We start from the raw sequence: 16,176 nt of genomic DNA on the forward strand, positions 1-16,176 counted from the left end.
TTGAGAAGCTTGGAGCACATATCGGCCTTTCGAAGCAAAGATGTAAAGCATGTTGTGAACTTTCTAGAGATGCATCTACAACATCGAGATACACATGTGCACGTGCAACTACTCAATGATCTTATGGACCATATGTAGATCCACACCAGAAATCATTGTATTTATGTTTGAAATATGCACTTTGAATAAATTTTATTATTGAATTATGTATTTATCTCTCTAAATAAATATTATTTGTGTTATATTCAAATTTTTTAAAATAGAAAAATTATTCATTTGGAATAACCATTACATTGTTTATGAGAATTGGTACAATTTAATTTAAGGGCTCCTCGAACCAATCAGAAGTCAAAGAAGATCTAGCCAAATTAGTAAGTTTGTGAGGAACTTTATTTGCTTCTCTATTACACTGCTCAAACCTAGAAATTGGAAAAGCACAAGCAAAATGAAAACAATAATTAAAGACGGTCGCCGCTGCTCCCGCTGACTGTCATCCTTTCTTCATGGTATCGATCACCTCCATATTGTGTGAATTAATGATAATAGGATTGCATCCCATCCTCTGCACGAGTGATAGACCGAATTTTAGAGCCAAAGCTTCCGCCGTCAATCTATCTCCCCCCCCCCATGAATCTTCCTTTAGGATTTGTGTTATATTATGTGTACTTGTATTGTTCTATGATCGACGTGTATGTATCTTCATGGAATTGAGGTTTTGGAAAATTGGGGTTGTGTTTGCAGGGCGGGCATATATGGGATGGGAAGCTCCGTTCCTTTGAAATATAGGGGGTCATATTTGCCGGCCGTGCTGGAGATGCTCTTAGAACTTTGATTTCTAAGGTCGTCACAAGGCTATGTGTAGGACTCGAAGTATGTCTAGAAGGAGGGTGATTAGACAACTTGACCAAATAAAAACTTAGCCTTTTCCCAATTTAATTGTGGGTTAGTTTTAGCAATTGTAGTAATTCAAGCACACCCTACACATGCATATCTAAGAGTATTGCAACGGAAATTAATCACATGCAAATGTAAGTAGAGGGTAGGGCTAGGAAGATCAAACGCAAAGGTTGACACGACAATTTTTGGATAGGTGGTGCTATCGTACGTCCATGTTAGTGGAGACTTCACCCCATGGAGGGCAACGACTGCGAGAGTCCATGGAGGGCTTCACCCACAAGGGGTCCATGAAGAAGCGGCCTTGTCTATTCCACCATGGCTTACGTCCACACGGGACTAGCCTCACTCAGGGTAGATCTTCACGAAGTAGGTGATCTACTTGCCTTATAAACTTCTTGGTTCAACTCCACAACACGAAGTAGGAGGCTCCCAAGCGACACCTGACTAATCTAGGAGGCACCACCCTCCAAAAGTTAATAGATGCGGTAGAACGATGAACTTCTTGCTCTTGTGCTTTAAAAGATAGTCCCCTCAACACTTAATCACTCTCTCATAGATTTGGCATGGGTGGAAGAGATTGATTTGGTGGAAAACAACTTGAGGAGGCTATGATCAAGTTTCTAATGAATGGATTGGAATATCTTGATCTCAACACATGAGTAGGTGGCTCTCTCTCAGAAAAATGGATATGTCAAGTGAGTGTGTGTTCTGAGTGCTTTCTGTGTGAATGAGAGGTGATGGATGGGTATATATAGGCATCTCCCAAAATCCAACGTTACAACTTTATTGCCCCACTCAGTGAAACCGAAATGAATCTCGGTGGTACCGAGTTGCACTAAATGTGGCAACTTTCGAATTCTCGGTGAGACCGATACAGGAATCTCGGCGGTACCGATATGGTGACCTATAGAAGTTTCCAAATCTTGGTGGTACCGATTTCAAAACTCGGAAAATTGTGATTCTTGAAATCGATAGACGAGAAAGTTGGTCACTGGCTTTCGGTGGCACCAAAGTGGAAGTTGGTGGTACCGAGATTCTAGGGTTTGGCATAGGTTTTGTCTGTGAAAAATTGGTAGGGCCAAGTGGAAATTGTTGGTAGCATCGATTTTGATGTTTAGGCTTTGGAAAGAGAATATTGTGGGAGAATGGATGAGTATTTTTGGTGGCTATCTCTAAGCACTTGAGCAACAAATTCATCATAGATACATCACCCCCTTTTAATAGTATTGGTTTCCTATGGACTAAAATGTGATTTATCACAAATATAAAATATAGAGTCTTGTAGCTTGAAGCTTGGCCAATCCTATTCCTTTCCTTGCATCAAAGGGTTTCTCCTCACAATCCTTTAGCCAATGCATCTTTGAACTATTCTAAAATATACTGAGATAGAATCATTAGTTCAATAACACATATGTTGTGATTGATTACAAAAACCATCTTAGGGAGCAATTGTGCTTCCACTATCCAACAAAGTGGGATTTCTGGTTACCTAGTGGATTTGAGATGGTTTTGACAATGGTATTCCAAGGAGGATATATACCATCATGTTGTACTGATGCCCATTGATGATATACTTGTATGCGGTACTTTTGCCCGCACACAACTTTGCAAACAATGAAGACCACTACTACACATTGATGTCGTTTGACATGCCAAAGAAAGAGTGTCAAATTCAGAGGTATTTTGATGCAACCGATTCAATAATGATGATGGGTTTTTAGATGGCCCTAGTATTGCCCTCATTGATCATATGGGAAATTCTATTATTTTCAGTGCATGCAATCTAGGGATTTGACCTTACGTGAAAACCCTCTTGCTTATCACACTTCCATGTGGCCTGTCGTGTCTTCGGCATTTGGTTTTCTCAAGTATTCCAATCAAAACAACTTGACCACTGCAGTAGCAAATCTAACCATGACTTCGAGGCATGTGCACTCAAACATATGTAATAAGCATCCTTATACAAGTCGTGAACTTCTAACTTCTAAAGACCAGAGAACCCTATGCAGCCAACGACATACTTCTTGAGCTTGAAGTAATCACCGTAGGTCCTGACACCTTTCATCATGTGTGCAAGAACAATGGTCTTTGCATCGGGTATCGAAATCAAAAGTGGCAATTGAATAGCGCATCGAGGGGCAAACTATTCCTCGTATAGATCAACATGTTGTCATGTCGGATGTCGATTTAAAACCTTGATGTGCGGACATTGGACCTTTGAAGTTGTGAACGCTCCTCCACACTCCCCATTTCGTCAAGAAGTGCCATCATTATGTCATTTCACTATAATCTTGGTGTTTCCAACGAAGACGAATCCATGAACTTGGATTGAAGTTCTTGGTCTAAATCCATATGTTTCCAAGTAAACAACGAGAACATAGAAAAGCACTATCACATTTGACCGAACATTTTCATGCAGATGATGTCGGCATGGGTGGAGGGTTCCTTAGCCGCAGGTGGCGGCCGTCGCCATTGCATCTCTCTGGGGTTCCCTATCGTCGCCAATGTAACTCTCTCCAGCACACCGTGCTCACCGTGGGCACCGTTGAAGCATCCCGCATGCACAGTTCCACCTATCCATGACGACCGTTGTAGCAAAAATCCAGCATGTTGTGGTCACCCTGTTGCAGCCTCCCGTGTCCATGGTTCCAGCTAGGCGCAGTGATCGTTGTAGCAAAAATTGAGCACGCCATGGTTACTGTCGCACCATCCCGCGAGCACGGTTCCAGCTCATAGTAATCATTGTTGTAGCAAAAATCAAGCGCGCCATGGTCACTGTAGTCACCATTGCAGCATCCTGCAAGCACGGTTCCACCTACGCGGTCAACGTTGTAGCAAAATAGTTGGGTGGCTCCAGAAAAAATCTCGACGCGCCATCACACATCGTGTGCCCATTGCAACTTTTCTCGTCATCGGTTGCAACACGCCGCACGAACGATTCCGGCAAAAATGGTGGCCGGCTACAGCAACGACGCATCAGTGCGCCCCAACAACCTTTTTCTTCTTCATCGATTAGGCCATGGGCTTGCAACACCTCTGTTCGCTGGTTCCAGCAAATGGTTTTGCTGGTTCCATCATTCCAGCCACCTCGTCTCACGTCGGCGCTGGGTGCTCATCTTCTCCAGCATTGATCCGGCTGAATTTGGTGTCTACAGCCCGATGAGTGTGCGACCCTCTTAGCAGCCATTGTTGGGCTCGTGCTCCCCATGGTGATTGCTTAGAAAAGAAGATAAAAAAAGATGCACGGAGCAGCGAGGGCAGCGGCGCATCGCAAGCTGAAAGAAACTGAGATAGGAGAGAGGAGGTGGCCAGGAGAAAGAAGGGAGAAGATAGAAATAGCGGTTGTGCGGGCCATGTTAGGTGTGATGTGGCTCTCTACGAAAGATGTGGCGCGCTAAGGCCAAATCCAACGCACGACCCCACATGGTCGTGTCACGTCCGTTTGGGTAAACGGATAGAACAGACGGTCTAACGCACGGGAGCAAACGAATCAATGTTCGTTTTTGGTCTGCTTTTGATCCATTTCCGGCCCAACTTTTAGCCACGTTTGCGGCCAAACGGACACGCGCGGACGGGCGGGACGCACGCCCTTATCCTTCCATGGTCCGCCTGTCAAGGACATATACATCCCTTTTCTTTCCCTCTCCCTCCCTCCGCCCCCCGCCATCGTCACCGTCACCCCCTTTCCCCAGTCGCGCCGACTTCCACCAAGGCCGTCCGAAACATGACCACGCCATAGTCGATCAACGTTAGTGGTTCCTTGTTGTCGGTGGGACACAAGCTATGGTCGCGTCTCCATCACAACCGCAATATGTTCGATGCTTTGCTCACAAGGTATCATGGATAACGGGGATGATTATTTCTTTCACAGCTTCATTTGTTCATCGGATGATGAAGTGCTGGTGGTGGCTGCATTGATCATTCATGACCACAATAGTAGGAAGCGGCCTCGGTTCAGGGGATCAATCCATGGCCATGCTCCGCCCTTGAACCGCAATAGGGAGAAAGGTCACACCCTTCTCTACGCTGATTACTTTGAGAATTCCGCACTCTTCAAACCACATCAGTTGTGTTTCCGTTTTCGAATGGGAGACATGTGTTCAATCATATTCGGGAGAGAATGGTAGGATATGACCCATACTTTGATTGCAAAGATGATGCCCTTGGCAAGCTTGGCTCCTCTTCTCTTCTTCGAAAGAGAGTGGATGAGTATGTGCTATGAGTGAGTCCACATATCTCCAGTCAATGTATAGTTTCTGCAAGGCCGTGGTGGCCGTGTTCGGCCCTGAGTACCTGCGAGAGCAAACTACCGCCAATGCACAGAGGTTGTTGACGATCAATGCCGATAGGGGCTTTTCAGGCATGCTTGGTAGTATAGATTATATGCATTGGAAATGGAAGAACTGTCAATTTGCTTGGCAGGAGCAGTACAAGGGGCATGTGAAAGGTGCCGCTGTCATACCTGAGGCAGTGGCTTCACAAGATCTGTGGATATGGCATTCTTTCTTTGGCATGGCTGGCATATCTGGTTCTCATAATAATATCAACGTGCTTCAGCGTTCTTTGGTGTTTGCAAGGCTTGTAAAAGGCCGCTCCCAGAGGTCAACTTTGAGATCAATGACCACTATTACAACAAGGGACATCACCTAGTTGATGGTATCTATCCTGAGTGGTCAACTCTTGTGAAAACCATACCCAATCCGCAAGGGATAAGAGAAAAAGGTTTGCCCAAATGTAGGAGAGTGCTAGAAGGAATGTGGAGCGTGCTTTTGATGTGCTTCAATCTTGATGGGGTGTGGTTTGAAACCCTACATTGATATGGAGCACTCATAAACTTTGAAAGGTGATGACTGCTTGTGTAATCATGCACATCATGATCATGAAGGATGAGTGTGATGATAGCATCTACAACCAAGGGTTTGATTTTCAAGATGAAAATGTTAAGCCTCCTACAACCTTTGAACATTTTGTTCAATTTCATCGTGAACTGCATGATAGGGAGACTCATGCGCAGCTTTAGGATGACTTGCTTGAGCACATGAAGATTCATGTGGATTCACATTGCCAACGTAGATATGTCATCTAAATCTTTTTTAATGCTAATAAATTTTGATTGGATCGTAAAGACTATTTGATTATGTTCCTCATTTCAATTGGGTTGTAAGACTAGCGCGGATGTGGACCCAATTGTTATGTTTGATTTGAACTATTTGTTATCTTATATTTGATTTGAACTATTTGTTATATTTGTGCGGACAAGATACGACCGCACGTTGGACGAACGATTGGTCAAAAATCCAGACGAACGCCGCTTCATTGCCATCCCAAACGGACGAAATCCAAACAAAACGAACGTCTCTTTGGGCATAAGTTTGGGACTCGGCTCGCGAAGCAACGGGCCCAAGTTTGGGCCGTGCCGGCTACAAACATTTACCTTTGCTTATCAAGAGGAGCCGGCTCCTTTATATAGTAGAGAAAGACTTCATCTTCTAGCTTCACATGTCACCATACTAATATACACCAAACTAATGAAAAGTAGATTAAAGTAGTACTCCCTCCGTTCCAAAAATTTTGTCTTAAGTTTGTCTTCCAAAATTCTTGTCTTAAGTTTGTCTAGAAATGAATGTATCTAAATACTAAAATGTAATTGGGTATATTCATGTATCTAGACAAACTTAAGACAAGAATTTTGGGATGAAGGGAGTATTTTCTCAGCTTTATTGAAAGGGGTCAACCCCTTTATAGAGTATAGTCCCTCCACTCACAAAAATAAAATGTTTTAGGTATTTCAATATAAACTACACACGGATTGAAACGAGTGAACAAACACACTAATTGTGAACCGAGTGAGTACACAAGACCACGAGTCGGTGGGTTTATTTAAACTCTAATAGAATCTCTAAACTGAATGGATTCTTTTCTAACAAACTTGCTTAATCAATTGAGACTCTAAATAAGGGATAAGGCTCCTCATTTGATGGGCTGGCCCGTATAACTGAAGACATATCATGGTCTATAACGGGGTTCAGCTTAACATGGTACACAGTGGTCTACTACGATTTATAGAATTTAGAAAGCACAGCTCACGCGCAGTAGACAAGGGACACCACCGTAGTAGTACAACAAAAATGTACAATTTAACTAGGACCAATCAACATGGGCACCGATGCAGCAATTCAGAACATTTCAACAGACAGGATCAGCACCCACCGGAGATACTATACACGTTCCTCGATCCATTCGGACTACCAACACAACACATTTCAACGACCGGCTAACACTGGCGAACGACTACCAACACAGGAAAAATGCCTTGGTGCAAGAGATTAGCTGCACCTTCGTACTTCAGAACTCCGCTTCAGGAGGAGCACGGTAATACGCGGGGACGGTAGCAGGGAAGAACATTTGCCTCACACCTTCAGCTTTGATAATTGGGAAGATGATACCACATGCGCCCTGCAGGGAACGGTGTTTATTAGCGAAGGTAGTAAAAGGCATGCAATGTGCAGCTTTACAAACAATAGATCGTAACATAGAAAGATGGGTTAACATAGAAAGATGGGCTGGCAAACACTCTGTATGGTCAGTCTAGTAAATTTCGCTACAGCAGGAGCATATTCACCCTCAAACCATGCACTCAAAGATGAATATAGTGGACGCCAAAACTTCATGAAACCAGGTACCAACATACAACAGTTATGCAAACAAGTGTGACAAAACAGTAGCATGGATGTAGCAGTGCAGAGCCAACATGAACTTAACAAAACAGAAAATTTCATGAATCATATTAAATACTCTGGAGCAAATGCAAATGAGCACAGAAGATGGAAAACAGCCAGTTCCATTCCTTCTAATCACCATCTTCACGTTAGCACTTAAGTCTAAAACAATAACATAGATATTGAATCATTTGGGAAAAAAGATTGGGGGACTTACCGAGATCAACCTCGCTCCAGTCCACATTCGTTTAGGTGAAGGAAGGGGGAGCATCAGCCGTCCAACACCGAAGATAGCAACAGCAAAGAAGTGTGCAACCAAACTCAATGGCCGAGGATTAAGACCAGAGAGTAGAGCAATGGGCCCATTTGAACAGACACCTCCAAGGCTTAAGTAATCAAAGCATGCTTGGCGCATCTCGTCCCTAGCCTTGTCAGGCGAGGCACTGAAGACTTTGTATAGAGCACCAGCCAAGGTGTTTATTGTAGAAGCAACCGGCTGAAAAAGGAAAAGAATAGAATTAAAGAAACTTTATTACACTACACTGGAAAAGTTAAGCATTAAACTGCAATAAGAAGACTGACCTTCCGTAGAGTGTAGAATGACTCTAGGTATTTGCAGAGGGCAGAGGCATCATGCAGATTGCGAAGAGGCTTGAGAAGATTACGCAAGACGACTATATCTGATAATGCAACAGTCATTCCTCCACCTGTTAAAGGGTGTCGCATATTGAAAGCATCTCCCATCAAAAGTGCACCAGGTGTTGGATGTGGTGCAGCTGGCATGCTCCTATTTGGCATTGTCCTTATGCTTCCCTTATCAATGGCTGCTATAAAAGAATCGTAGATTTCTGGAGGAATCTGAGGAATGAAAACATAGGATATCCATTAACATCTCGTTACAGAAATCAGGCAGTTGAAATTACACTTAGGACAAGCCAACTGCTATAGTTATACTTATATAGTAGTACCTGAGGTGCAACCACGGTCTTGAGATAATTTGCCATTTCACCACTTGCTATGGAGGGCACCTTCTGGCCAGGGACATCTACCAAACAGCGAACCTCGGTGCTGCTTATCGGGTAAAATAGGATGGGAGAAGGATTGGCCAAGATAACATGGCCATGGTTCGCATGAGGAAGTTGACAATTCTCCAAGACAAGCCCTACAAAGCAAGACGGTACTTCAACCTAAAACAAAATTACATTATGTTAGTACAGTATAAACCCCCCAAAAAAATTAGCAGCGAGTATAATGTGAGAACTGTACCTTTGGAGAGCAAAGGGCACGCCTTAAGTTCGAAAAGCAGCCATCGCACACAATTGTCAATGGTGCATAAGCTTTTAGTTCTTCACCTGACTTGATCTTGTATTGCACACCCTTAACTGTACCATTTTCTTCAAGCAAAGATGTAACTGTTCCTTGCTCCAGTTGGACACTGTAAATCCAATAGAATGTCAAACAGTATTCTCAGTTGAAAGTCTAGGTGTGTGGACAGTTAGATTTATGTTAAGCTAACACGTTTAAAATTAATACAATTATTTTGAAAAGAACATGAGAGCAAATGCACCCAAATTCAAGAATTTCCACATAATCGGAATTAAACCATTGCAAAAGGCGGCACTGTATCATTCTAAGGCATAACTTATGGGTAAAAGTGAACTTGTCATATAGAAGGATACCAAATGGAAATTAGACAAAGTTTACCAAATAAATACTAAAGATATCTCATATGGACAATGAGGTATTACTTGGGCAATGATGCAGCTTTTTCACGCATCCTCTGTATAAATCGTCCATTGTGAAAGCTCCTGCCAGCCACATCTGAATGGAACTTCTCCAAGGGGTAAGAAAGTTTTGTGTTCTTCCCATCTTTGAATAATGCATAACCAAGGACACGCTGTGCATCAATTTCATCAACACAGTCTGGGTAGAATCAAATAGTCAGTATACATTACCTATGGTTCTGTTAGGAAACCCATTTTGAGCAGGAGGGAGCAAAGCTTACCCTGCAGACCCAATTCCATCAATTTCAGGTAGCCTCCAGGCTGTAACAATTCACCCACAATTCTATCGGGCTCTGTCAGGTCTCTCTCTATAACATGCACCCGTCGACCATCCTGTGTCACCAACAAATAAAGCAGGATATAAGCAAAAAAAAACTCCAAGATAACAGTACTGCACCATTTGATCATGATGAGCAGCAGAACTGCATTTTACTCCTGATGAAACTATCACTCATTGTGCCGAGTTATTACGAACAAAACAAAAAGACTCAAGGTCAATAACTCTTTCGACATTTCTTTATTCATGATATATCGTTGTCGGAGTTGCTGTAAGCCACAGAATAAAATTAAGTGGGTCCTCAAAGTAGTTGGGCGTTTCATTAATGGTGCAAAGTTAAGAGGACATCAACTCTCTGTTGGAGCAGGTTGAACGAGAGGGCATGGAAGAGAGTAGACAAAGGGAGAAGACAATACAGATGACTCTTCCTCCTTCATTCAGTCAGAAAGAAAATAGGTAATTTCAGCAAAACTTGCAAGGCAGCCCTGGCATGTTTTTTGTAATAAGGCAAATAACAAATTTCTTGTGTGTATTATTCTCCCAGCGTTCCTTCCCTCCTCTTTCCTTTCCCTCCAAACGTGCCATGCCCACCAGAAAGCCAGAATTGACTGATGCGTGGAAACAGTGAGGTAAATTTTGTACCACGGCTTTTTGGAAGGGATTTTTTCCGTATTTAGAGTTGAGACAAATAAGATGCTGCATGATAGTGACTTGGCTTTCAGCCAAAGGGTGAAATCATGCAAATAAAACAGTCAGGAGTTGGAACAAATCAGAATTATTCCCTGCATGCATCTGCCCCAGATCAAGAGCCGTCACATGACTTGCATGCATCTGTCCCAGATCAAAAGCCGTTACATGACCTTTTTAACGAAAAAGGTGGGCAGTTGCCTTCCTGAAGTGAATCGAGAGGTGTTTGTTCTTATAGATTTTCTGTATACTTGATCCTCTGGGAGAATTCATGATGGAAACTCTGATCCCTGCGCCCACCTCATCAAATCAATCTTGTGCTCTCTTTTAAATACGAATTCGGTGTTTCTTCTTGAAAGAAACAGGAACCACAAGTTTTCCAGCCTAAAAGAAACATGAACTTCCTGCCAAACCAGCGGGACGGACGGACGGACGGAGAGGCTAGGGAAAAACATGTCACCTTTCCGAGCGTGTAGGCGAGGGCAGATCCGGCCACCCCGGCACCAACGATGATGACGTCCGTCGGGCCGTCCACGGCCGCGCTCCCTTGGCCGTCGGCGACCGCGCAGCCGTCCTCCGGCGCGGGGACCCCTTGGGCCGGAGCCCCGCGGCGGCGCTGGCGCTGGCGCCCCAGCGCGACGGCGACGAGGACCGCCGCGAGGAGCGTGGCCGCGGCGGCGCCAACGAGCTGCCAGACGCCGGCGGCCGCAGCCATGCCGCAATGGGGACCTGCTCCTGCTGGGGCCGCCGTCCCTTGGGCCTTGGGGATTTCTCGACGCGGCGCGGCGTTCGTTGGGTTTGCGTGTGGGTTCTTGGGGCGAGGGTGATGCGTGCGGGGACGAAACGGAGCCGGCCGCGAGAGTGCCAGGCGGTGGGATTGGGACTTGGGACGGGGAGGGGGAGGAGAGGAGAGACGAGGGAGAGGCGGCCGCTTGGAGTTGGAGATTGTTCCGTTTTTTATGGGGGGGGGAGGGGAGAGGGAGATCGCTCTCTCCGCCATGTCTGTCCGTGTAGCTGGCTGTCTCCGCTCTGCCTGGCTGGCTTCGCTGGATTTTTCTCGTGTTTTCTCTTGGAATATGTTCGTTCTCTTCTCTTGGAGTACTATTTTGTTGTTCTTGTTGTCACATTCGTTCGGCGATCGGTTTGTACCTTATTTACAAAAAAAACTATATATATTTTTTATTTTACATTATAATAATATAGCAACACAAGAGGACGAAAACGACGCCATGGTATGTATAATGGGTTCGTCTTTGGGGTATGCTTAGAGCATCTCTAGCAGATCCTGCATCCCGTCTCGATCTGGAAAATAACCATTAAAATGCGGGTCGAGACGAAAAAACCTGCCCGATCAGACCCGCATCCCGCTCCGGTCCGCAAAATATTTTTGCGGGACACGGCAAAATCTCGGTCCCAACCCGTGTATTCGCGGGTTTCCACCTCGCCGTTGCGGTGCCCCGCATATGAACGAAAACGGTTGGTGGGGGGACATTTCAGCTCGCGCTTCCCCCATCAAAGGATATTCCGCGAATATGCTCTTTTACGGGTCCGTTATGCGAGGTCTGCATCCGCGTCCGTGCGCGTCGGCCCGCATAGACATTTTTACGTGAACTGCAAACACGTTTTGCGGGTCAGATGAATGTGGGGTCTGCTAGAGTTGCTCTTAGCAGCTGCGTGACTTGAATACATACTTTAAGCATTGCATCTACTTTCTTCGTTTCAGTTTATAAGTCCAGCACGCGTATTTAGGTCGTCAATTTAACCAACTTAATGAGAGACATATATTACAAAAAAATACAACATTAAAAACTTTAGATGTTTTATTTTTTAATAATATAATTTTTATATTAAACAATATATTTCATACGTATAAGTTAAATTGACGATTTAGATACACGTGAATGCCTTATAAACTATGACGGAGGGAGTATGAAGTAATGAATAAAGATGCCCACCATGCAAAAAAGAAAAAGAATAAAGATGTCCGGTGCTCGTAATGTATTACTACGATGAAACATCATGCGAGTGACGAGCCCATGGACTGATGGACATGCGCCGTGTTGAAGAGGAATACTGGATGCGAGGGGGAGAAGGCACGCTGTCACGCGAATCGGTCCAGAAACGCACCACGACAGCTCTGACGTGCGTCCGTGGCTGGCACCGTGCCAACTCACGTGCAGTCAGCGGGGGGGCCGCAGCACGAAGCATCTCGCCCCACCCCCTGACGCTGGATCGATCAGATCCCTCGTCTGCGCCCGTGCCGAAACAGTTTCGTTTCGTGCCTGTTAGGATTTAATTAGTAGATTAAATAAAAAGATAATCCTTCCATGTAATAATCTATGTCGGTTAGTAGAATGACAACCGACATATCACGCACCCCTTCACGAATGGACGCATCTTTTCATCGCGTCCCTTCTCCTTGTATAAATATGTTGAACATTAATGAAATAAGACAAGAGTTGATTCATTTGTTCGATTCTCTCGTTTCTTGACAATCGATTCTTCACACGTTATCAGCACGCTCTGCATCTGAGCGATTTCGAGATCGAGAAGAACACAGAGAAAGAAGAACAGGCAAAAGGTAAAATGAAAACCAGTAGCCCATGGCGCTGGATGCGGCCTTCACGCCGCAGGACGCAGCCGCCTGCGCCGCGCCGAGCGCCCGTTCGCCCAGCCGCCTCCCTACGCCGTGCTCCTCGCCCGGCCGCCTCCCTTTGCCGCGCCCCATGCCCGGTCGCTGCCTGCGCCCGTGCTAGGATGTGGCTGCGCTCGCTCGCGCCCGCCCCTGCCATGGCCTCGCTGCCCGCCTTGGTCGTGGTCGCGCCAGACCTTGGTCGCGCAGGACCATGCCAGGCCGCACCACACCCTGCGCGAGGCTGTGGCTGTGCCCGCGCCTGGCCGCGACAGCGCTCGCCAGAGTCCGCTCGCGCTTGGCCGCGACAGCCCTCGCCCAAGCCCGCCGCGCGCCTGCCCGCGGCTGCGCCACGTCCACAATCGCCCGGCCTCGACCGGTCGCCGGTCCGCGACGCCGCGCCTGTGGCCGAACCGTGCGCGGCCGCGCCCGCGCCGCACCAGTGGTCGCCTCTCGTGTCCGTAGCCGTGGCGCCCATGGCCGCCCGACCTCGTCCGGCCGCCGCCCGATGACGCCATGCTCGTGGCGGCCCATCTGCACCCGCCGCCAGATCCCCACGCAAGGGCATCCCTGGCGCATCCCAGGCCGGCGTGCCAAGCCGTTGACTGGTGGTGAGAAATACCCATCAGGGATCGTTCTGGAGAGAAAAAGAAAAAGAAGAGAACATTATCTCTTCGGCTATTTTCATTTCAGCCCTTGTAGTTTCTCATAATCACGAATGAGTTTCTCCAGTTCTTTATATACTATTTCTTCTTAGTATAAAATTATTATTTTGTGATTGAGATTAAATTTTCTCCCACAACAATGTTGATGTGCGATTGAGAAAGCATATTTTTCCTCGCGAAACAATCTCATTGCGACTGAGATTAATTTTCTCTCGCAAATATTAATTCACCTTACTGAATTATCTTGCAACTTGATATAAGATCATTTGATTTCATTTGAGATCTATACAAATCAAGTTTTTCACTTGAACATCAAGTTTGCAACATCATTACTATTCATTACAATGGTAATATATTTCTGTTGAGTACGATGTATTTCGGAATGTATGTATCTCCATGTTCGTTACATGTCGAGATTAATACATTTATTTGCAATTGAGATTTTCAATTTCTTGCAAATATTGACGTAAAATTCAAAATGAATTCTTTAAATTGATGTTTTGGAATCACAAGGTAGTGTGTAGATCTACTGCTTTGCAGATTATTACCACTATTGATAATGCCTACATTTTGTCGTCTCAACATTATGATTGTTTTACAAAGTGCTCTCCCACACATTTTACTAAGTCATGAGATAAGGCGCTACGAGTGAGTCTACTGACTTCATCAGATTATACTCCCTAGTGCCGCGAGATCTACTCCATTTTGGAGATTATCTTCAAGGTGTCATATTTAGCAATTTAAGATTCACATTAATGGTTTCAAGATAACTTCTTGAAATACCCATTAATTTTACTAAATTCATTACAACATCAACCATGATGGTCTTAAATTTACTGTAGGTAAATTAATTATCTCTGGTTTACCCATAGAGGTAACATATGGCTATAAGGCATCAGTCGTACTAGTATTTGCTCCTCCGAAGCATTTATTGTTGTTGTTCACTAAAATATTTTACTCTCATAGTAAATATTGTTCTTGCACACTTTGCTTGAATATGTAATAGCAAACTACGGAAATATTTTCATATACGTATGATAACCGTCTATTACATTAGTAAAACACATGGCAATGATTGAGTGTCTCAACATTTTCGCAAGGTCCACACCACATCGTGGTTATAGTTTCATAGTGACTAAACCAATGTTAAGCATGCAATTATGTACGTTTTGGCAGTGATTCTAAAGTCACACACTACCTCAAGAATGAAGTCCAAAACATTAGCAATAATTTCATCACATGTGTTGTACTGAAGGATACACCCAGGTTCACCAAGGATCACCTTGGCCATGATTGTTCTCAAACAAATCATTTATTCATAGATGCCACTTACTCCTAGAAGTCAATTAAATAAATGCATTAGCATTTTCAAGTAAGCATGGTTGCCATTTCCAAATACAGTAAGTACATGTTAGGTAATATTATTTATTGTAAGATGATTCATCACATCAGTCATTGTATTCACATGCGGCATTTGTGGCCACTATAACTCCACCATTGAAATATGTGTCATGGCTATTCTCTTAATAGCTAAGTATGTTTATATGTATTTCGTCTCTCACCAACTTCACTTAGTTCTCAAACTAAGTACATAATGAACGAATATTTATTCATCTTGAATATTTCCCTTAAGAGAAACATGCTTCCATGAGCACATCGTGAATAATCATCCATTCATTTCTCAAGACCTCAAGTCTATCGCAGCTCACATTTTTGTCACTCTATCAACTTTAAGTTGAGATCTCATGAACAAATATTTTCATGTGAAGATCCAATTGAAAATCCCTCAATACACTTTACATCTTCTTATGATAGTCCTACCATTTTCATGATGAAGAGACATGGAATTTCATAAAATCATCAGATTCACCCAACGGGTGCTATTTCATTATTTGAAATTCTTGCTAGCATTGAGAATACTATGCAAAGTCAGTGGTCACAAAATAGACCACGATGTATTCAAAGTAAAGTGGAGGCTAAAAATACAACCAAAGATGGAATTATTTCTTAATAGGGAATATATCGTTTTCAAACGATAAACGACAACTCTCAAGTTTGTCAAATGTGTGGTTATTTTAACATCGTACCTATGATTACCAAACCCTCAAACATATGGTCAAACCACACCACAAATTTATTAAAAGGCAAATAAGTTCATTGGGATATTTGAAAATTTGCAAACATATAACGAGAAAATATTCTGGTAAATGATGTTGTCAAATCTTCATTAGAAGGAGAACCAAAATTATAGTGCAATAAAAGAATGATCAATTCTTTTGTGCCTATGATATGTTTACGTAATTCATTTTTCAGTAATATGGAAGACCTCATGTAATATCCCGATTATTCCCAAAATATTGTTTGCCTATAGTTGTACTACTACATGTAGTATAAATGTCCAATATCCTATGTCTTGGACATTATATTTGATAAATTTTGAATGTATGAATCGATTCATACTCACTTTTGTTGCGTAATTTATTTTTCTAAATCTTACAAAATATTTGGCTTTAAG

General features: G+C 43.8%; 1 protein-coding gene across 1 annotated transcript; it reads right to left on the minus strand.

Moving 5' to 3' along the window:
• Positions 1-7,012: 7,012 nt before the first annotated feature.
• On the minus strand, positions 7,013-11,372 carry LOC123449244 (squalene monooxygenase SE1-like). Its single transcript, XM_045126387.1, has 8 exons — positions 10,825-11,372; positions 9,622-9,733; positions 9,365-9,539; positions 8,883-9,051; positions 8,585-8,803; positions 8,199-8,474; positions 7,834-8,112; positions 7,013-7,353 (listed from the first exon to the last, which is right to left on the minus strand). Exons 1-8 carry the CDS (start codon positions 11,362-11,364, stop codon positions 7,243-7,245), a joined length of 1,881 nt encoding a protein of 626 aa, XP_044982322.1. The 5' UTR covers positions 11,365-11,372; the 3' UTR covers positions 7,013-7,242.
• Between the last annotated feature and the right edge of the window lie 4,804 nt (positions 11,373-16,176).

This window comes from Hordeum vulgare, chromosome 4H, assembly GCF_904849725.1.
Source record: "Hordeum vulgare subsp. vulgare chromosome 4H, MorexV3_pseudomolecules_assembly, whole genome shotgun sequence".
Lineage (NCBI taxonomy): Eukaryota > Viridiplantae > Streptophyta > Magnoliopsida > Poales > Poaceae > Hordeum > Hordeum vulgare.

Coding starts and splice junctions, on each gene's coding strand:
- LOC123449244 (XM_045126387.1), bottom strand. CDS start 11,364: ATGGCGGAGAGAGCGATCTCCCTCTCCCCTCCCCCCCCCATAAAAAAC. Junction 9,540..9,621: donor GATGGAATTGGGTCTGCAGG/GTAAGCTTTGCT, acceptor GATTCTACCCAG/ACTGTGTTGATGAAATTGAT. Junction 8,804..8,882: donor GTGCCCTTTGCTCTCCAAAG/GTACAGTTCTCA, acceptor ATTTTGTTTTAG/GTTGAAGTACCGTCTTGCTT.